Source organism: Hordeum vulgare, chromosome 4H (genome assembly GCF_904849725.1).
Source record: "Hordeum vulgare subsp. vulgare chromosome 4H, MorexV3_pseudomolecules_assembly, whole genome shotgun sequence".
NCBI lineage: Eukaryota > Viridiplantae > Streptophyta > Magnoliopsida > Poales > Poaceae > Hordeum > Hordeum vulgare.
The window spans coordinates 20,295,144-20,316,546 of record NC_058521.1 but is presented as its reverse complement, the minus strand read 5'-3'; the positions used below and the strand labels follow the sequence as shown (position 1 = coordinate 20,316,546).

The following is a 21,403-nucleotide window of genomic DNA, read 5'->3' as shown; positions in this document are numbered from 1 at the left end:
TGGTTATATAATTGAGAGAAATACTTATTGCTAGGTTCTATCACCCTTACATTGGGAATACCCAACCATTCTCTTACGAGAGGTGAGCCCCCCCCCCCCCGGTGGGGGGTGGGCGGTTCTCCTCCGACCTTCTCTCGAAGGCTTGGCCACCATCGAGCTCAATTTCTTCATTAGCATTCCCTAGAGGTAATTTAAATTCAAATTTCATGATTCTACACAACTCGTGTTTAGTGTAGATGACGTTGATTGCACAACTTGTGTATATATATGAGATCGATTGTGAAAGATATTTCGAGGATTCTTCGACCTTAGATGGTTTGTTCAAAACCGATGACTTGGAGGAGGTTGCTTAATGCTTTCTAAATGGGAGGTAAATGGAAACGAGAAGATATAGCATCCATGGTCGCGACGGGGTGTGTGAATATTTTCTTAACGGTCGTGACCAATTTATCCACGACTACTTCAAATCGATAACCTCATGTACCTTGCACATCTCTTCGGCACTTCTCGATGGCGAGAGAGCTCATAATGCTCATTGTCAACACTTCACATGGGAGAGAAATGCATCCGGTGAGCTTCAGTTTAACGGTTGTAGAAGTTAACGCTAGCAATGAGTGACCGCGATGTCTAGTCGCCACACTAAGCTCTGCCCTATTATTACCACCCCTTCCAGCACACATAGAGCATCGTGGGCGTGCCGCTTACCGCTCTCCTCCCTATGTAGCCGAATTTTCTCCTTTGGCCTTCCCTCGCAGAGTCGACCAACACGAGATCGACATCCTCAAGTTGTTAGTTGAATTTTGTCAAAGGTAATTTCAATTTTCGGACTGAAAACAACTTTCTTCTTACTACATGCTAATGATGAGTTGCCTAGCTCCTATGAAATTGCGACACAAGAGAGTAAATGAGCTTATAAGGGTGATTTCGGGGCGTTATGATTATTCAGCTCAAATAACTTGAAGTATGCTAATAACGAAAATATTTTATCCACCTTTTTCACTTTACTCCACACGAAAGAACAGTAGCTTGTCTTGTCCCCACTCTATGTCACCTTGGAAGTAGGGAATAAACTCCCCAAAGTGAAACATCTCGAGCGGACCAGAATAGGGAATCCACCCCTCCCAAGATAACCTCGTTCATCTACTGCATGCAGTACTCAGCTAGTGGCAGCTTGGTCGCCAAGTTGGTCGACTTGCCCTTCTTCATCCAAGCCACCGATGAAGAAGCCGTGTACCAGAAGATGCAAGACAAGAAAAAGAGGAGTGAAATAAACAATGTTGGTATTTAACCTAGCTTGGTATGCCAAGTGAAGCTGAAACTTAAGCCTTGGTCATAAAACTTTAAGTTTGATCTACTTAGTTATTTTTCTAAGTACTTAAATTCAACTGAATTTGCATTGATTTTTCCGACTCGCCCTAGGCTGAGAGAGATAACAAGATAAATTAGTTAGTAGCCAAGGCATTATAGGGAGAAGAATAAGATTAACGGAGCACAATTTGTCTATACATTATACCTCTTGGTGGATTCATGATGGTATCATTTCTTTCAATATTCAAATACTTGCCGCAACTCATATATAAATAACTGAGTCATATATAGACGTTTGGAGCTCGGCCTCCATGAAGGCCGAAATTTTTGAATAATTCAAAATTCAAATTTTTCGGTTTCAAAAAAATCTGAAAACAAATATGGAAGTAAAGAAGGATGTTATGCGTATGTGTGCAAAATTTAAGGATGAAATACCTTGAAATACGATCTGCATAAAAAAACAAATTCATGACCTGAAATGATGAATAGTGTCATGTGTAAAAAAGCCTCAGATTTGTCTTTTTTGCACAACCCTCATTTCAATGTTTTTTTTCTGAAAATTTACACACATGTGTGTTACGCCTTCACTTATCCCTGTATTTTTTTCAGAATTTTTTGGAATGTAAAAATATGAATTTTCATGAAATTTGAGTTTTAAATTTAAAGGGCTTCATGGAGCTCGGGAGCCAAAAGCAATTTCCGTATATATATATACTATATACTAAACCGGCAAGCTTTCATTTCTCTGGTTTTTTTGACTTTTTTTCTGCCTTCTACTGTTCAATTATGCGGGCATTTTTTTCTGCATTCTACTGTTCAATTACATGGGCGGCTATGAATAGTAGTAGTTTTAGAATTTTCTTTACCTTCTACGGTTCAAATTATGTGTGTAGCTGTGAATAGTAATATTAAACAGTACATACATGGAAACAGTGGATGGATGTGTGTCATCGACGAACAATGCCTATTTGAACAGTGCATTCTGAAAAATCCGATTTCCCCTTATTTTTTTAGCCTTCCAAGGAGAAAAAATATGCACGTCAAAAAGCTTTCTTATACAACAGTTCTTTCTTCATCATCCACCATCACGTCCTTATATAAAGAAGGGTTAAGATTTAGGAATTTTTTATGCATTATTTCTCTTCATCGGCATACCGACACAGAACCATCTCAATCATCTCCCAATCCTTTCCGGTGATGATGTTGTCGAGGCACAAAACAGTAGGTCGAAACAGTATATTCGCATGAACAGTAATTTGTTAGGAAAATTAATCTTTATCGATTACTGTCCATTTTTAGATCACAACATTAGTGAATAGTTCACTAACAATTACCCAAAAAAATGATACAATATCTGAATAAACCTAGAAATGCTATCCAAAACAATAAACTAAATAAACTAAAACAACAACCACGAATACCATGGAAAAGAAAAACCAGTGAAACGAAATAATATCTGAATAAACTAAAAACTTTAACTAAGTCGAACCATAAATTGAAACAGTAACTGAATTGTACCGCAAAACAATGCACTAGAATAAACCAGAACAACATACCAAAATAAATCAATAGGCCAGCCGGTTTGCTTAATTTATTAAATCACTTAATGTTGATTACGTGCCTACATAGATCATGGAATAAAGATAGATTTCACGTTATCTTCTTCATTTTATTTCATGGCGTAATATATGTTGTTGTTGTTTTGCTTATTTCGATAAAACACGGACGGAATCGGTCATGGGTGCGGCGTGCGCCGCGCTTCTTCGGCGCTAGTGCAATACTATACTGACTGGAAAGTAAGTGTGAAAAATTAATAATTTAGCCTACATCAGCTCTATGTGCAACCCTAAGAAAAAATACAGTGATACTGAGTAGTTCTGTCCTCACAAGTTAACATTTCATGTCTGCATAGAAAATATCCCACCTTTACTTTGGACATAGGGTGTATGCTAGATGAATATTTTAACCAACATCATACAATACTATACCCCATTACGGTGATATGTCCCGAAACTGTTGGCAACGAAATCATGGAGACGTCCGAAAAAATCTCATCAGCTGTATTGTTCCTGCCGTAGGGATGCTGAAGATTGTTTTTATCAATCGTGCCTACCACCAAATTCATGTTTATATGCCACGCTCACTAGGGCTGGTCCTGAGATTTCAAGGGCCCGGGACGGAACTGAAATTCGAGGCCCGTTAATACAAATGGTAATAAAATAACAAACATGTTTTTAGCTCAATACATCGATACCGCTCGTTCAAGCGAGTATGCGACGACTATCTAGCAGAGAACTTACGCACCAAGCATGTACTAAAATAGATTTGGCAACCAGATCACATGATCACTTATGATATATGGACTATAGGTTGTCTTGTTTAACATGAGTGAAGATAAAGTAAGTATTTGTACCAAAATTTTGTACCTATTTAGTTTATTCTATTATAGTATAATCTCAACTAAAATAATTTGTTCTACCATTTAGTTTAATTTGCATAAGTAAAATAATGTAAGATTGCTGAAGTTATTACAAATGCTCTTTTATATAATCCTAACACTTGTCCTTCAAAAGTTAACTTGTAGCCTCTAAATTTAAATTGTAGATTGTTTGAAAAGTTAAAAGTTAAGTAAAGTTGTCTGTATTCAAGGCATGATTATGGAATGGATTCTTACTTAAACCGGAATCCTTTAAATATGAGGTAAACTAGAAGGGATAAATACCCCCTATATATGTTTGTAATGTATGATTAGTAACGAGCAAATAGAAATTCTAGAGTGCATAAGATATTTATTTTATCTTGACATCTAATCATTGGTGTTCATTGCTTCCTCTCTGTTAGGAAGTTGATGAGTCTCAAGTGCACAAATTTATAAAAGTAACAACTTTCCCTCAAGTCAATGACCTAAACGTTCATCGAACAAGTAGGAGCGCTTGAACCGATCGGACGGCGCAGAGAGCCCCGAAGCGCGGCACGCCACCACATAACTGATGGCGCGGATGATACGCTCGCCCTTAAAGGCCCTTCATGAGGCGGATACTCCTACATCCATTATAGGAGTAATACCCATGAACATTATAGTCTTAAAGCTACTTTTAGCCCTAAAAAATGAGCCGGTTAATGATGATCATGTTGATAATTAGTGGTAGCTACATGACCATTAGTTTTGTGCTTCTTGATCATGTTTATTCTCGTCTTATCCTCTTCACAATCTACTCAGTGTTCTTCTTAAATGTTTTTGCAAGAAAAACTTCAAATCTATTCCTTGTGCTTCTTAAATTTTTTGCACGAAAAACTTTCAATCAATTCATCAATTATGATAGTATAGAGAACACCAGTTGTAATAAAAACAGAACTTGGTTCATGATCATCCTTTTATGTGGAAGTATTTGATCGAGGAGCGAAAGTATTTCACAAACAGAACCACGTTTGAAAAAAAATGACGCAGCTGACCCTTTTGTTTGGCGCCCGATAGTTAGGCGCCACACTACAATGTGTGGCGCCTTTGCCTTAGACGCCACACAGTGTAATATGGCGCCTATGCCTTAGGCGTCACACTAGGTCTCGGACGTCTCACAACATAGTGTCGGGCGTCACACAGTGTAGTGTGACACTAGTGTGACGCTCAAGACAAAGACGTCACAAAAAAGGACCAGTTGGGTTTTCGCGGATAGTTCATTTTGTGAACTAGTTTTGCTTTTGGGTCAATTTTTTGCGTTTTGCTGAGCACCCGCTGAAGCAGATAACTTTGAGCAGCACGCGTCGAGTAGAAAATGGCCCTTTAGCCCCGGTTGTAGATGCCCCCAATTTAATCTCTAATCACCCATCCTCACTGCTCCACCGTAGAGCACTTATTCTAAATCATCTAACTTCCCGACCAGTCACACATCCTCTCACTGCTTCAGCCCGAGCACGCTTAACTTTCTGGTTCTATCATCCCTAGTTGTTAAGTCTGCACTTGTTGTTTTCGTGACAATAGTAAGCTATCAATCCTAAACAACCTTAGGTCTTGATGTCATGTCACACGATTTAATTTTTTGAATTCCAACCAATTGTTAAAATAAACAAAATAAGTAGTAATAATAGTGAATTTCAATGAAAACATCCTAATATTTTATTCGTTTTTTGCCATTTATTCATTTAATATGGCATAATTAATATCTTTAAATATGTAAATCTAAATTTGACAAATAATATATCCATTATTATCAGAAAAATGTGATGAATCCAAATATGACATCATTTATTTATTTTTAAATAAAATTATTATTTTCTGATTTTTTTGGAAAAAAATTCTTTCTGAAATAACTTTCTTTACTTTTGGAATTTTGAGCATGTGAGAAAACTTCACTGGGCAAGCCCGGGTGAAATCGAGTCCCAATTTTTCTCTAATTTTTTTTTAGATATTAAACTTTTTTTACGTCGTATGCAAAAGTTATGATCGTTTAAATTTATTTTCCTTTTTTGCAAAAATGGTCAAAATTCATATCTCAAAATTTCTATACCAACTAGACACTAAAACCTAACTACATCTCAAAGAATTTTATTTTTTGAAGATTTATCATTTTTGTTTATTTTCTAGAGAACTAAAAATGACGGTACAAGGGGTAGAGTTTGAAAATTTCAAAATCCCCCTTTAGCGAAGAGTCCAATCATACCGTCGACAATATATGCTAGCACCGTCCCCACTAGAGTCACAACTAAGGTTAACCAAGCGAGAGTAACCCTTTCTAACTTCATTTGCTATTTTTCATGCATTTAATCATTTTTTTGAGCTAAATGATCCTGAAATTGAAATGCACTATAATAAACTCTGAAAATGTTGAAAGTTGGCATGGTATCATCATTTCACCCACATAGCTTGTGCTAAAAAGTTGAGAGGTTATGGCAAAAACTGGATGCATTTCGTGTACAAACTGGACCATCTCATTCGAAGTATCAAGGTTTCAGACGAAACCCATCTGCTACAAAGGCATTTCGTTTTTTTACTTATTTCAACTCCACACTTTTTGTGCATTCAATATACACCATTCAAAACCACATCCTAAAATTCCAACCCTTTATAACTTCATTTGCTATTTTTCATGCATTTAATGATTTTTTGAGCTAAATGACCCTGAAATTGAAAAGCTCGATAAATGAAATCTGAAAAGGTTGAAACTTGGCATGGTATCATCATTTCACCCACATAGCTTGTGCTACAAAGTTGAGAGAGTTATGGCAAAGACTGGATGCACTTCGTGTACAAACTGGATCATCTCATTCTAAGTATCAAGGTTTCGGACGAGAACTCGTCTGTTACAAAGGCATTTTTTTAAAACTATTTCAGCTCTAGAATTTTTGTGCATTCAATATGCACCATACTACAACATGTTAAAATCTACAAAAAGAACTAACTAAAAATAATAATAAAACAACAATTAAATGACTAAAACAACTATATAAGCAAAACAATATTGTTTTAGTTAAAATCCTAATTTAAATTATTCTAAAAATAACCAAGTAAATCTTACTGTGACAACAATCTAACACATGACTAGGAGCAAAAAGAATTAAATTAAAAACTATTTGTAAACTCAAGTTATTCACAATCTGGGTTTGAAGGAAATTTGAACAAATTCAGATTTAAGCCTTTCAAATTTGAAAACTAATGGCACAAACATAAACTAGACAAAATTTTGAATCTAATGCAAAAAGAATCACTCAAAAACATCAAATATCCTAAAAGATATAAGCAATTTAAAACAGAAACTACAAACAGAAAATAGAAAAATAGAAAAAAAACAAAAATTCAGAACCCCTTTAGTCCGGATTCGTGGTTCGAACCGGGACTAAAGGTCTACACTTTAGTCCCCGGACTAAAGCCTCCAAACCCTTTAGTCCCGGTTCGAGCATTTGAACCGGGAACGATGTCAGACCGGCGCCCTTGCCGTTCGAACCGGGACTAATGTGTAAATCGAGCTGGCAGAAAGCCCTGTTTTCTACTAGTGGTCGTGGCGGGATCTAGCGAGCAACATGGGAGCCAATCCCAACGATGACAATGAGGAACATGTAGCGGCGGCCATCGATGAAGGGCTAGCACGCATTGTCTGGCGGGCATCTGGCAACTCTGTGTAGGAAGGTCGGGAGGCATTCGATTTGGACCCCCAGAGGAGGCTGATGGTGCGGGGAGAGCAGAGCGTGGGCTTGCGGCCACCGTTCGCCGAGGGGCTTAGCCTGGAGGCCTCCTCCAACGACAACGAGGGGTAGGGGCGTGGAGGAGGTGGACTAGGAGGGTGGCGGTGGGGGTCCTCGAGAGTCGCCCGAGAGCGACCTGAGAGGAAAGGCTTCCTTCAATCCATACATCTGCATTGTTAACTTTGTGATAATGAAAATTCAAAAAGTCGCCGTGCTAAGGCCATGCTAAGGTCGCACATAGCCAGAGCATCGACCATTGCTGATGAAGAGAGTCATAGATCATCATGTGAGCTCCACGATAATTTGAACCCAAGAAAAGGAGCCAGCTAACAGTTTTGAGGGAAAACGCAAGCTTTTCTTCTTCTAGGTATTGCTACATATGCTAATTAGTGGTCTCGGACAACGGATCAAAAAAAATACTTGTACTTCATTGGGATCCAGCCAAATATCTTGAAAACCAAATCATTAATTTGAATTTGTGTACGCTACCTAAATTAGTGAAATGTTTTCACCGAAAGATAGCTATTTCAATATGTAACTGAAATTCATGAAATTTCAGTGAAATCACACTGAAATTGAAAAACCATGCATATCAATAGAGAGGAGATCACATATTCACATTTACGCTTGGACGTACACCGGAGAAATCAGCAGCCACATGCAGTTGACAAACTGGAGGAACGTTTATTATTTGCAGTATAAAACACAAACAACTCTTGTGATTTCCCTTCGGGATGTTCATCGATCGGCATGCCAATCAACGAAACATCTTGGGATACAACAAACCTATGGCATACATGTGAGAATGTAAATTAAGCAACACCAATAACGCACGCACGCACGCACGTAGGTAGTTCATGCATGCATGCATGGGCATTCTGTCCGCGCGTATATATGCTTCAGGAGCAGTTGGAGCCGGCGGCTGTTGCGTTGCGGCCGCAGTAGTTGAGGACGAGGGGGACGTCGAGCGGCAGGTTGATAGGGATGCCGATGACGTTGAGCTTGAGTGCGGCGCAGAGGCAGGCGGCGACGTCGAGCTTGACGAGCTGCCCGATCAACGGGCAGCACTGCTGGTTGGCCGGCACGTTGATCTTGAGCTTGAGCAGCACCAGCACGTCGGCGCACACCTTGAGGTCGGCCAGCGCGTTCGTCGGGCACGGGTTCCGGCCGCCCGCGGGGGCCTGGCCGCGGACGCCGGCGACCAGCAGCAGGTTCAGCGCCAGGAAGAGCGCCGGGAAACAAGCCGTGGATTTGGTGGCCATTGCTTCGGTGCAAGTCCGGCAGTGGAAGTGCACGTACGTATGGGCTGTGTATATCGATCTCTCTTTAGTGGTGCTCTTGTAGGTTGTAGCTTTGTAGCTCGATGCAGGGTCTGGTGTGGGATGGCCATTCTGGCATGGCTGTGTATTTATAGTCAAATTCTTATCTGCGTGAGTGGGTTTGATGCATGGCCGGTGGTGGAATAAGCTAGGTGTCCCAGGAGATATTTTGCTGGCAGCTCGTAGTGGCGCGCGCGTGTGTGAACGTGAGACGAGTAGCGGCGGCACGTTTTGCAGAACGATCGATGGTATCCACTCAACGGGCGCACCATTACCAGGGCCTCTATTGTAGCACTGATCCTTGTTATGTTTCTTGCAGATGGAGTGCTGGCTAGCGGCTGCTGTATTGTGCAACTTTACAACTCAACGAGCACCGTGTACGTGCCAAAACAAGCCGGCCGGAGCCTCCACTAGCTATTGACGCCTTTCCCTTCGGTTGTAGCTAGAATGGTAGATACATACATACGCGCTGCCACATGATGGAACAAATACGATGGTTCGTTCCAAAGCAAGTTAGCCGACATGCCGGCGCAGATAGCCGCGTCGTCGCCACTCGTGCAAGCGATTCAAAAGATGAATCGATTGCTCCCGCCGCTCCACTCACTCGGGGTGATGCATTATCGACAAGGACGATATGCCACCGCCTCATTGAGTTGATTACACACCAGATTGCCTCTTCCAAAAAACTAGTTATAGTACTGATTTTTTTACCTAGGCTTATTATTGCATCGCTTTTTCTCTTCTCATTATCATTAGGGCTCCCTCCTATCGGCGACTGCGCCGTCGTGGAGATCCACCTCGCCACCGCGCCCCTCCTCTGTCCTCTACGTTCAGGTTGATCACGGGGCGATCTCGGGTTGCTGCACGGCCTTGGCTTGGTTGAAGTTTAGGGTTTGTTGAAGGCCGTTTACTCCTGGGGTTTGCCCTAGGGTTTAAGATGGCGGAACCTTCCTCGTGCTGATCGTAGGTACAAAAGGAGTTGGATGAACCGACAGCCGAGCCTGGGATTGCGGAGGATGAGTATGATGATTTGGTCTTTGAGGATGTGGTGCCGGACCCAACCGCAAGTCGTTGGTGGCTAGCGATTGACACGGTACACAGTGGGTGTGCTACGAGTCGGAGCAAGTGATGTAAGAGCTATATATTTTTAGAACATTAAAATAGATCCTAAACCCAGCCTTCTCACGTCACTACCGATTTTGGTCGTTAGATCATCTGTTTGGGGTCTTATTGGTTGTCCGGTCAATGTTTGTGTTGCACTTCTCGCTAACTTGGTCTCTTGTGCTAACGAGCAACTACACGACTAGAAAATTAGGTGGCCTCTGGTTAATTGGGCCAATTTCACACGATGATTGAGCCTCATCAAGCCCACGAGGACCTCCATGTATTGGACCCTCTCCGTTTCGGAAAACCCTAGGGCAAACGCACACGTGCGCGACAAACTGGGCCGGCCCATCTTCCTCTGCAGGTACTTTCGGTTTCTGCTTCATTTTTTGTCCTTTTCCTGTTTCTTTTTGGTTTATTCGTTTTTGTGATTATGTTTCTTTTTCTTATTTTTTTGTATGGTTATTTTTTAACCTAAGTTCGTGTTTGCAAAATTTCTTGAAATTCAGAAAATGTTCATGATTTTATAAAAATGTTCTAAATTTCAAATATTTGCCGTTTTTCAAAAACATTCCTAGCTTCCAAAAATGTTCGGTATTTTAGAAAAATGTCCGATATTTTCAAATACTGTTCGCCATTTAAAAAAAATGTTCTTTTTCTCAAAAAAAGTTTTTCTTTCCTTTTTAAATTTTTCCTTCACTTTTGTTCCTTTCTCCTTTTCCTATTTTTCTGTTTGACATTTTATAATTTTTGTTTTGAATTTCGAAAAATCTTCTCATATTCATAGTTTATATTTAAATGCCCGTGCTTCAAAAAAGTTCCTGCTTCCAAAATGTGTTCATCTTTTGGAAAATGTTCGTGTTTCAAAAATTGTTCTCGTATTCAAAAAACTGCATGATTTTTCAAAAAATGTTCCGTTTTTCATAAATTGTTCACAATTTTTAGAAAAATGTTATTATTTTCACATTTTTAGAAAAAAAATCCTGTTTTACAAAAAATGTTTCTCTTTTTTAAAAAATTGTTCACAAATTGAAAAGTTATTCAAATTTTGTTCGCCAACTCTAAAATTATTCATGATTTTAAAATGATCGGGAAGTTTAAAAAATACTCTTCAATTTCTAAAAAATATTTGCAGTTTCAAAAAACGTACGTAAGTTCCAAAATTGTTCCTGTTTTAAAAAGTGTGTATAAGTTCAAAAAATGTTCCCATTCCAAAAAAATCACAAATTTCAAAAAATGTTCTTTCTTACAAAAAAATGTTCTATGTTTGTATAATGCTTCTGTATTCAAATTTGTTTATAGAGTAAGAAATTGTTTATGTTTTCCAAAAAAATTGTGTATTTTAAAAATTGTTTGCTCTTATAAATTAGTTCAAGTTTTTTTAAATTGTTCTCGGTTTCAAAATTTGTTCTCAAAATTCAAAAAAGTTCGTTCTTTAGAAAATTGTTGACTCTTTCAAATTTGTTTGGGGTTTTTCGAAATTTTGTACTCAAGATTCAAGAAATGTTCGTGTATTTAAAAAACTATTCACGCTTCCAAATTTGTCCATGTTTTCTTAAAATTGTTCTCGGTTTCAAAATTTGTTCTCAAAATGCAAAAATATTCGTGCTTCAAAAATATGTTTGCGCTTTCAACTTTGTTTGGGGTTTTTCAAAATTCTTCTCCTTTTCAAGTTTTTGTTCTCAAAATTGAAAAAAATGTTTGTACTTTAAAAGATTATTTGCGCTTCCAAATTTGTTCACTTTTTTAAAATTGTACGCGGGGTGCAGGAGCCGATCTAGTCTTTGCAGGCCCGTCGTCGGAAGGCTTGTTGGTGGCCCTGCACAGCAGTGGCGTGCTCGCTGTATGGGGGTGCACGTTCAATGGAGGTACGAGTCGACCTTGGCCTGCTGTGCGACAGTGTTTGCTCAAGCGAAAGCCTGGGCGATGCTGATCGGCCGACGTCGACGGCGCTTGTGAGCGTTACTATCCTCCTTGGAGGTGTCGTTGGGAATCTCACAACCAGTTCCTTCGGATCAAGTCCTTCGGATGAAAGCCGACATCTTGTTGTAGGGTCGGGCGGTGGCGTCCTCTTTAGGGCATCGTCTTGATGTCTGTGATCCCTTTGGTGCTTCCTATGACTCAACGTGCACAGTGGCTTCTGTGGCAACGATGACAGCGATGAGCAATATCCGAGGCGTGGCCTTGGTCATGGTAGCCGTCTCTTCTTCTCCGACGTGTCCTGGATGTGTCTCGATTGTCTGGTGCCGTGAAGTGAAGCCGCGGCGGGGGACCGGTGGTATACGATGACGCGTGAAAGGCGGTCCGTTCGGTGACCCATAATGACGCCAACCTCACCTTGTTTTTCACCATTATTCGTCGTCGGAGTCGAAGCTGCGCTGCCTAGTGTGGTTTGTTTGGAGTGTTAGGCTGCAACTTTTTACGTGTGCTATTTTTCTTTTTCTTTTTCTTTGATCTTCGGATCTGTTGATCCTAAGGCTGGCCATAGTGGGAATAACTTAGGTAGTACTCCCTCCTTTTCGGTTTATATGGCTCAAATATGAAATCTCATCAATCAAGATGAATTGTGAGCGAATGACACTAGTTTAAACTAGCCAATGGAATATTTCTCACATATTCAATTTCCAAGGCAATAAATGTAGCATCCTTTCTTTCATTGGACTTGCATGGTGGATGTAAAAAAGATGCATACATAGCCACTCATCTCCTTTCTCTAAACTCTATGAATTAAATATGGCGTGAGACTCAAAACACTTTAACTCACTTAGACTCAAAATGAGCCTAATATAATGGGAATCTGAAAATTTTGAGATGAGCCCTATAAACCGGAAAGGAGGGAGTATTATATACTTAGGACTAGCAAACATACTGACGTGGCAGATAATTAATGAAGAAAAAGAGGGTTAGAGTTACATAGGTAGATACCATAACATGTTAAATGATATGTTTATGATACTATGCATTATGGAGGTAGTATCATACAATAGTATCATATGCATGATACTACTATATGATACCCCCTCCGTTCCTAAATACTCCACTAGAAGACTATAAGTCTTTGAAGAGATTTCACTACGAGACTATATACGGAGCAAAATGAGTGAATCTATCTATACTCTAATGCATGTTTATATACATCCGTATGTAGTTATATTTAGAAACGGAGGGAGTACTCCTCACTATGACCAGCCTAAACGTTAACCATCTTATGTTTTCCATTGCTCTGTGTTATTATCGATGAATGTGATGTTGGATCTTAAAAAAAAACAGATGAGGCGAACGATCTTTTTCGCCCACGCGTAGCATCGCGCTAATGAAAATCAGTAGATCTGGTTGACGAGAATTGAATTCCCGGTACCTGATTTGGAACGAGTAGTTGCCGTAAAGTCTACACACTGTACGCTGACCACTAAATGCGTCGTGTCCTCTGCGCCGAGTGACAGATCCAAATCGAGTATTTTTCGATAGCACGAATCGACGGGCACCACAGTAGCACACCCACACCATACCGCAGCACAGTAGTGGCATTCATCAGCCGTCATCGGCCCATCCGCCTTTGCCGATCGATGCCGGACACGGCCGTGCAACCACTAGTCTGGTACCAGTACCAAATAAAAATAACCCTCCGCTCGCCCTCGTTTGCATCTACTACTCCAACAACGCACCACTAAACAAAGAAAGGCGAGCGCTCAGAGCTCGGACAGAAGCCGGCCATCGGCATGGTGCATCCGGTGGCGGAGGCCGACGAGCGGAGCCCCTTCGGCGGGCTGACCGCCGAGGAGTACTACGCGCGGCACGGCGTCACGCACACCTCCTCCACCTTCGTCAACCCGCGCGGGCTCCGCATCTTCACGCAGCGCTGGGTGCCGAGCGGCGACGCCCCCGTGCTCGGCGCCATCGCCGTCGTCCACGGCTTCACCGGCGAGTCGAGCTGGATGGTGCTCCTCACGGCCGTCCACTTCGCCAAGCAGGGCTTCGCGGTGGCCGCCGTGGACCACCAGGGCCACGGCTTCTCCGAGGGCCTCCAGGCCCACATCCCGGACATCGGCCCCGTGCTGGACGACTGCGAGGCCGCCTTCGCCCCCTTCCGCGCCGACCACCCGCCCCCGCTCCCCTGCTTCCTCTACGGCGAGTCCCTCGGCGGCGCCATCGCGCTGCTGCTGCACCTGAGGGACAAGGCCCGGTGGCGCGACGGCGCGGTGCTCAACGGCGCCATGTGCGGGGTGAGCCCCCGGTTCAAGCCGCCGTGGCCGCTGGAGCACCTGCTGTGGGCGGCGGCCGCCGTGGCGCCGACATGGCACGTCGCCTTCACCAGGGGGAACATCCCCGGCCGGTCCTTCAAGGTGGGGTGGAAGCGCGCGCTGGCGCTGGCCAGCCCGCGCCGCACCACGGCGCCGCCCCGCGCCGCCACCGCGCTCGAGCTCCTCCGGGTGTGCCGGGAGCTGCAGGCGCGGTTCGAGGAGGTGGAGCTGCCGCTGCTGGCGGTGCACGGCGGGGAGGACACGGTGTGCGACCCGGCGTGCGTCGAGGAGATGCACCGCCGCGCGGGGAGCCGGGACAAGACGCTGCGCGTGTACCCAGGGATGTGGCACCAGATCGTCGGCGAGCCGGAGGAGAACGTCGAGGAGGTCTTCGCCGACGTCGTCGGCTGGCTCAAGGCCCGCGCGGCCAAAGCCGCCGCCGGCGCCGGCGGTACGCAGCAGCAGCAGCAGCAGCACGAGTAGTTGGTTGGTTCACGCGCTGCGCGCTGGCCGTGCGTGTCGGGTACCGGTGGGAAGGCGCGTGTTGTTCGGGGAGTTGGATCGGTCGATCATGGGTAGGGTGTGTGTGGTCCGTGGCAGATTCAAGTACGGGCGCAATAAAAGAGTACGTATATTGATGATGAAATGTGTGATCTGGTCCTGGCGTGGTGTATCATGGGTAGTGGAGTATTTGCAAGTGGTCATGGCTTCTCATCAATGTAAATGTCGTGCTCATCGTCTACATGGTTTGTGGTTGGGAGTTGGGGGGTAGTCCGTGCCGTAGTGGGGCTGCCTATCTGATCTGATTTAATTTCCAGCAGAAATACGGTCAGTGTTCTGAGGAGAAATCCGGAGTACGTAGCAGAAATCTGTAAGGCTTTGTTTGGAACGTCGTTCCTGCTTTAAATACCTTTGTAAAAAATACAGACCACCATCCGCTCGTATTATTTCCGCCTGCAAATCGTTCTTCACCAGTAAGGCCCTGTTTGGGACCATAATAGATTATGATAATCTGGATTATAAAGATAGATTATATAATCTAGTTTATAAAAATAATCTAAGTGAACATGTTTGGAGGCCAGATTATATAAACTGTAATAAAGGTTTTACATTGCATAATGACCTGTCTGCCCTCTGTTTTTTTTTTTTGAAAAAAGAGAAGGATGGCGGTGGTAGGAATGTAATTATCTTTAACTTTATAAGGGTAATGGGTCATTAGCAATCCATAATCTGATTTTAGCTGGTATAGAGTAGCTTATGAGTTTTTAATAATCTATCCATCTAGTTTTTATAATTTACACCATAAGCTGTCATGTTTGGAAACATAATAGATTATAAAAACTGGATTATATAATTTGGGTGATTTCAAACAGGGCCTAAGTTACACCCGTAAGAAAAATACATCTGTATTTGTTTACATCCATTTCAAACGCAGCCCAAGGCTTTGTTTGGATTATCGTTTAGCTTCAAATACCTCTGTAAAAAAATACAGATCTCCTTCCATCGTTTTGCTTTCGCCTAAAATCTTTTAGCCGCCGGTAAAATACATCTGTATAATTAATACGCGTGTATTAAAATACAGGGCAACCAAGCGCGGCCTAAGTGTAGCAAATTTTGTATACTGGGGTAGTAGCTACTACCTTCCGTAAGTGAAGCAATTGCGTTGATACTATCTGTCGGAACAATCCAATCTCCAATCCAGTCTTCAATGTCGATACTACTTCGCAGCAATCCAGTTTTCAATTATCTACTACTCCCTCCGTCCGCCAAAGAGTGTGCATCTGGCATTTTGAAGACAAATTAAGCATTTTTGTATAAAACCCCTTACTCTCCTCATTTAAGCAGCGGGCAGCTGCTGTGTTGCTTCGATTATAGTGTGCAGTTAATGCAAACAAGCAAAAAGCAATCCAAATACTCCCAGCTCATGAAATGGCTTCCCGCCAGCAAGTGTACTAGTAAACCACAAAGGTATTTGGCGCCACAAACGGCTGTAGTACTAGTAAACCACAAAGGTATTTGGCGCCACAAAAATTAGAAGGGAGACCAAGGGTCTAATCCCAGCTACAAAGCCAGCTTACATGGACCAAACAGTAGACCACACACACACACACACACTAGCCATGGCCATTGACTTGAACTTAGCAGCACCAGATGAGGGAGAGGAAGAAGATGGCAGGTTGCCTGATCTCAATTGGCAACCTGTTGATCTCAATTGGCAACCTGTACAAGAAGAAGATGAAGCTGCCTTGGGTGAGCAAGCTGTACAAGAAGAAGATGGAGCTGCCTTGGGTGAGCAAGCTGTACAAGAAGAAGATGGAGCTGCCTTGCATGAAGAACTCCAGCCCGAACATCACTTCGATCTAAACATGGACCCAGGTACTCCTTGCTAATCTGTTCAATTCTTCTTGTCCAATCCTTCTTCTTGTTCACTTCGATCTAAAAATATTTCTTGAGGTAGAAGATGAACATGAGCCCGATGTTGCCCATGGCGAAGAGGACCTGCATGAACCGGATGAATCAGGTTAGTAAAATAAATTTATGTTTATTTATAATCTTATTCAACTACTCACATGATCTCATCTTATAGACGATGAACTAGAAGACCAAGGTGGCGTTTTCCAAAGCATGGAAGAGGAAGTGCAAGCAATGAATGAAGCTCTACAGAACCTTCAAGTTGACGAGGATGACTATGGTGTGTATGCAGGCGATATAGATATTCAATTTGAGGAAGAAGAGCTTGATGATTCAGCACCAGAAGAAGACATGGATGTGGAGCAAGAGCAACAAGATAATGAGCAAGTTCATGATGATGACAAATACAAGAATTTAACAGATTTGCAAAGGGCTGGTATTTATGAAGAATTGCTAGCAAGAAGTGTCAATCGGAAATTAAAGAAGACCACAACTAGAGAAGTTGCAAACATGTTCCATGTTTCAGTGCACAAGGTCAGACGTGTTTGGAGGAGAGTGAAGGAGTGTCTTCGACAAGGCGTACCCGTTGATGTAAGATCAAGGAAGCCAAAAAAATGTGGGCGCAAAAGGATTGTAGTTGACCTCAGTATGGTTGCTGAGATTCCTCGGAGTCAAAGGAGAACTATACGCAGCCTCGCAAGAGCTTTGGGTGTGAAAAAGACCACACTACATAGGATGTTTACCGACGGCTTGCTCGATAGGCATTCAAGCTCACTAAAACCATATTTGAAGGAAGCAAACAAAAAGGCTAGGCTGCAGTTTTGTCTCTCTATGTTTGACCAGCAAAGTCTGCAAAATAGGCCCACGTTCAGGGATATGCGGAATATAATCCATATAGATGAAAAGTGGTTTAACACCACTCAGAAGACCATGAAATTCTACAAGCTGCCATCCAAACAAGACCCGCATAGGACTGTGCAAAATAAGAACTCCATTGGCAAAATCATGTTTTTGGTTGCTATAGCCAGGCCTAGATACAATGCAGAAGGTATTTGCATTTTTGATGGAAAGATAGGCATTTGGCCCTTTATCAAAAAGGTGAGTTTCAACCTTTACTTATTTTATTTATTATGCACATCAATACTTAATCTAACTTGAGTGGCTTTGTTGTTTGTAGGAGCCAGCACCAAGGAAAAGTGATTACCGTCCAAGAGGGACACTAATCACGAAAACAATCTCAGTTAACAGAGAAATTTCTAGGCAGTTTTTGATTCAAAAGGTGCTGCCGGCTATTCAAGCAGTTTGGCCTCAAGAGCTCGCAGGTGAGACCATATGGATCCAGCAAGACAATGCGCCCTCACATGTCCCAAGTAATGATCCAGGTTTTCTTAATGCTGTTGCCCAAACTGGGCTTGATATTCGTCTCATGCAACAGCCCTCGAACTCACTGGATATGAATATCCTAGACCTTGGCCTATTTTCTTCACTACAGTCCATGTCTGATAGGCTGGTGTCTAACAATTTAGATGAGCTAATAAACAATGTGCAGCATGAATATGATGCTTATGATGCCGATAAGATAAACAGAATTTTCCTAACACTACAAAGCTGCTTAATTGAGGTCATGAAGAGAGGTGGAAGCAATGACTACAAGATCCCTCACATGTACAAGGATGGCCTAGAACGAGCAGGAAATCTTCCTGATGTTTTAGACTGCGATCGCGAACTATATGAGAGCGTCACGCAGGCCTTAGCCGAATAGAAGTTGTAATATTAGATTATGCAACCGAAAATTGTACTCTACCAACGATGACACTGTCATCTACCAACAGACGGGAAGCAGAGTTGAAAGGGGAAACAAATATCACGGCATGGAAGGATGCTCTTACCATACAGGTTGACAAATTAAGTGAGCCCATGAGAATTCCTATACTGCAGCTTGTTTCCAAAAGGGAATTCGTATACTAAAGTCGGACTAATTATTCATTCACGGAGTACAGCTTGCATCGCCAAACTTACAGAGCTACTGGTACTCACGGAGTAGTAGAATTGCTTGTCTTCTCCACGGCGTCCTGGTCAGCCCCAAGACCAGCTTGCCCGGCACCTGCCGGTGCGCCGTTTCGCCCAGCATTTGCCGCCGGGCCGTCCTGCCCAGCCGCATGAGCCGCTCCACCGCCAACCACTGCTCCGTCTAGCAGCTCTAGGTACCTGGAAATTTTGGCTCCGACGCCGCTCCGCCGAATCCGATTGACCTTCGAGGGCGGACGAGGATGGAACCTGGCTGCCAGAACACGGCGAGGGCCTCCAGATCCAGATCCGCTGCGGTCGCGTGTTCCGCCGCCGACCGTCGCGACGGCCTTGCCTTGCTGGCCATCGCCGGCTTCTGTTCCTCCGCCGGCTTCTGTTCCTCCGCCGCCTTCCATGGATGCAGTGCGATGCACACCCTACCGGCGGCAGCTTATATGGATCGGCTGCCATTAATCTCTGCATGACCAGCAATGGCCTTGGATTGGATGGTTGACTCTCTGTGATGTGGGATTGGATCGGGAGGGAGAGAGTTTGGGGGAGAGGAGGAAGACCGGCTTCGATTTGGGGGAGGACGAGAGGATTGGGTCGCAGCTCGGTTCGGTGACCTCGAGGCGTAGACTGGGGGGGTGAATGGAAAATTACCAGTGGGGGAGCCAGATGTACACTTATTTTGGGAAAAAATTAGGAGCCAGACGTACGCTCTTTGACGGACGGAGGGAGTAGAACATCTGTAGAAGAACAGTGGAGTACCAGCATATGTCACATCCATAAAAATGTTGGCAAAAAGAGACACATTTGGTTGTATTACACTACCTGTCATTGACACGTGGCTACACAATGGTACTACCATCATCTTGTCAAAGCACGTATTTTCAGATTCCTCTGATCGGCACACAGCATACAGCTGCAGCAGGAACCCACCACATTGGAGGGGATGGACAAGGCCTCGTTCGCTTCACCGGAAATTTGGAGGAGAAAAGCGTACCAAAGTTGTTCCTCCGGGAAATTTTCCAAGGCTAGCGTTCGGGACAAAGGAAAGTTGAACAGTGTTTCAGAGGAAAAGTTCCCGTGACATGCAGTTTTCTACGGATTCCACAGGATTGGACAAACCCACCCGACCCCATGTTTCAGAATGTTAGAAATACAAGCTTTTACCGGGGTTCCAGGTGCTCCTTTCAAATTTTCTAAACATGCCCCTTGATTTTAAGGGGATGGGCCCATGCCTCTACTAATGATCAATTAAAAAACTGCCATAACACCCTATAATACTCTCATCTCGTAACCCTCCTGTACACGTAGCAAAGTTTCCCCATGTTTTGGTGGAAGCGAGGGAGTTCTGGATTAAGGGGTCCTTCGACAGTCGGGTTATTCCTCATGAGCCGATCATATGGACCGCGTCATCGAAGAACCAGATTATCTGACGATTACATGAACGAGATGGAAAGCTTCAAAGACACGCGTGCACTCCAAGGCAGGATAACCAATTTGGTCCTTCTACTCCTAATCTATGTCGTTAACATGTAACCCTAGGGACCCATGTGTCTATATAAACCGGAAGCCCTTATACGTAGAGGCTGAATCATCTAGGGTTTAGCATATACGATCTCAAGGTAGATCAACTATGTAATCATCCACATCAATGTAATCAAGCAAGACGTAGGGGTTTTACCTCCTTAAGAGGGCCCGAACCTCGGTAAACATCGTCTCCCCGTCTCTCCTGCAACCCATCGATCCAAGGTCCACAGTTCGCGACCCCCTACCCGAGATCTGCCAGTTTTGACGCCGACATTGGTGCTTTCATTGAGAGTTCTGCCGTTGGATCACCGCACAGATCGATGGCTCATTTGATCATCAACGACCGAGTCCGCGTCGAGGGCATCTTCGGCCCCGAACACATCTCTGCGCTCGGCCGCTTCATGCCAAGCACGAACTTAACCGGCCATCCTGTCCAAATCGGTGGTTTTGTCCCCGGTCACCTCATAAGGTTCGGAGAGTTCGAAATCTCCACCGACTTGCGGGGCAATCTGTTCCCAGGGCTTCGGCCGAATGAAGTACAAAACCCCGAAGCCTTGTCTCCGGGTCCCCTATCCGACTATAGCCTTGGCCCCTGCTCCTCGGAGAGAAAGCCTCGAGCTTGGAACCAACCAATATGCGTGGACAAGGGGAAGCAGGTATTGTCGAATTGGTTTCCTTCTCGGAAGTCGCGGAGGTTAACTCCAAAGACACACGAAGGATTGGTCAGGTCAGCCTCTCGATGTTAAACGAGACGCTCGACCAGATCCAGTCGCTCCAAATCTCACTTACCCGAAGTCCGACTTGTTCTAAGATCGGCTCCGAGGTGGATTGTGGGGACTTTTACAACCCACCCACCACCCACTTAATTGCCACCGTCGAAGATTTAACCGACGCATTGGACTACGCCTCCAAAGAGCTTGAGCATATGGACGAAGAGGCCTACTACCCCACCCCCATAAACACCGGGAAGTAGACTCCAACACCTACTTACGATATTTACATGGTAGACGCGCCTCACGATACAGATAATGCCACACCCAAGCATAACGGCGATAAGCCCACAGAAGATCCTTCAAAACACCAAAACTCGCGTAAGCGCTCGAAGGCAAACAAGGGAAGGGGCTCCACACACGGCACATGGGGAAACGTGACCCCTGAGGGACACGGCAACCCCGAGGCTCCCGAACACGAACCAGAGGTGTTGAAAATATGCCCTAGAGGCAATAATAAATTGGTTATTATTATATTTCCTTGTTCATGATAATCGTTTATTATCCATGCTAGAATTGTATTGATTGG

The 21,403-nt window shown here is 43.5% G+C and overlaps 4 protein-coding genes across 4 annotated transcripts; 2 read left to right on the top strand and 2 right to left on the bottom strand.

Moving 5' to 3' along the window:
* Positions 1-8,115: 8,115 nt before the first annotated feature.
* Positions 8,116-8,856, bottom strand: LOC123451059 (cortical cell-delineating protein-like). The gene has a single exon (XM_045128075.1). It carries the CDS (start codon positions 8,745-8,747, stop codon positions 8,385-8,387), a length of 363 nt encoding a protein of 120 aa, XP_044984010.1. The 5' UTR covers positions 8,748-8,856; the 3' UTR covers positions 8,116-8,384.
* Positions 8,857-13,189: 4,333 nt separating this feature from the next.
* LOC123447538 (caffeoylshikimate esterase) lies at positions 13,190-14,891 on the top strand. Its single transcript, XM_045124145.1, has one exon. It carries the CDS (start codon positions 13,628-13,630, stop codon positions 14,630-14,632), a length of 1,005 nt encoding a protein of 334 aa, XP_044980080.1. The 5' UTR covers positions 13,190-13,627; the 3' UTR covers positions 14,633-14,891.
* Positions 14,892-15,907: 1,016 nt separating this feature from the next.
* Positions 15,908-18,323, top strand: LOC123450204. Its single transcript, XM_045127574.1, has 4 exons — positions 15,908-16,525; positions 16,608-16,670; positions 16,737-17,659; positions 17,739-18,323. The coding sequence occupies exons 1-4, from the start codon at positions 16,228-16,230 to the stop codon at positions 18,321-18,323; spliced, it is 1,869 nt and encodes a 622-aa protein (XP_044983509.1). The 5' UTR covers positions 15,908-16,227.
* On the bottom strand, positions 18,323-19,305 carry LOC123451058 (glycine-rich cell wall structural protein 1-like). Its single transcript, XM_045128073.1, has one exon. It carries the CDS (start codon positions 18,982-18,984, stop codon positions 18,595-18,597), a length of 390 nt encoding a protein of 129 aa, XP_044984008.1. The 5' UTR covers positions 18,985-19,305; the 3' UTR covers positions 18,323-18,594.
* Between the last annotated feature and the right edge of the window lie 2,098 nt (positions 19,306-21,403).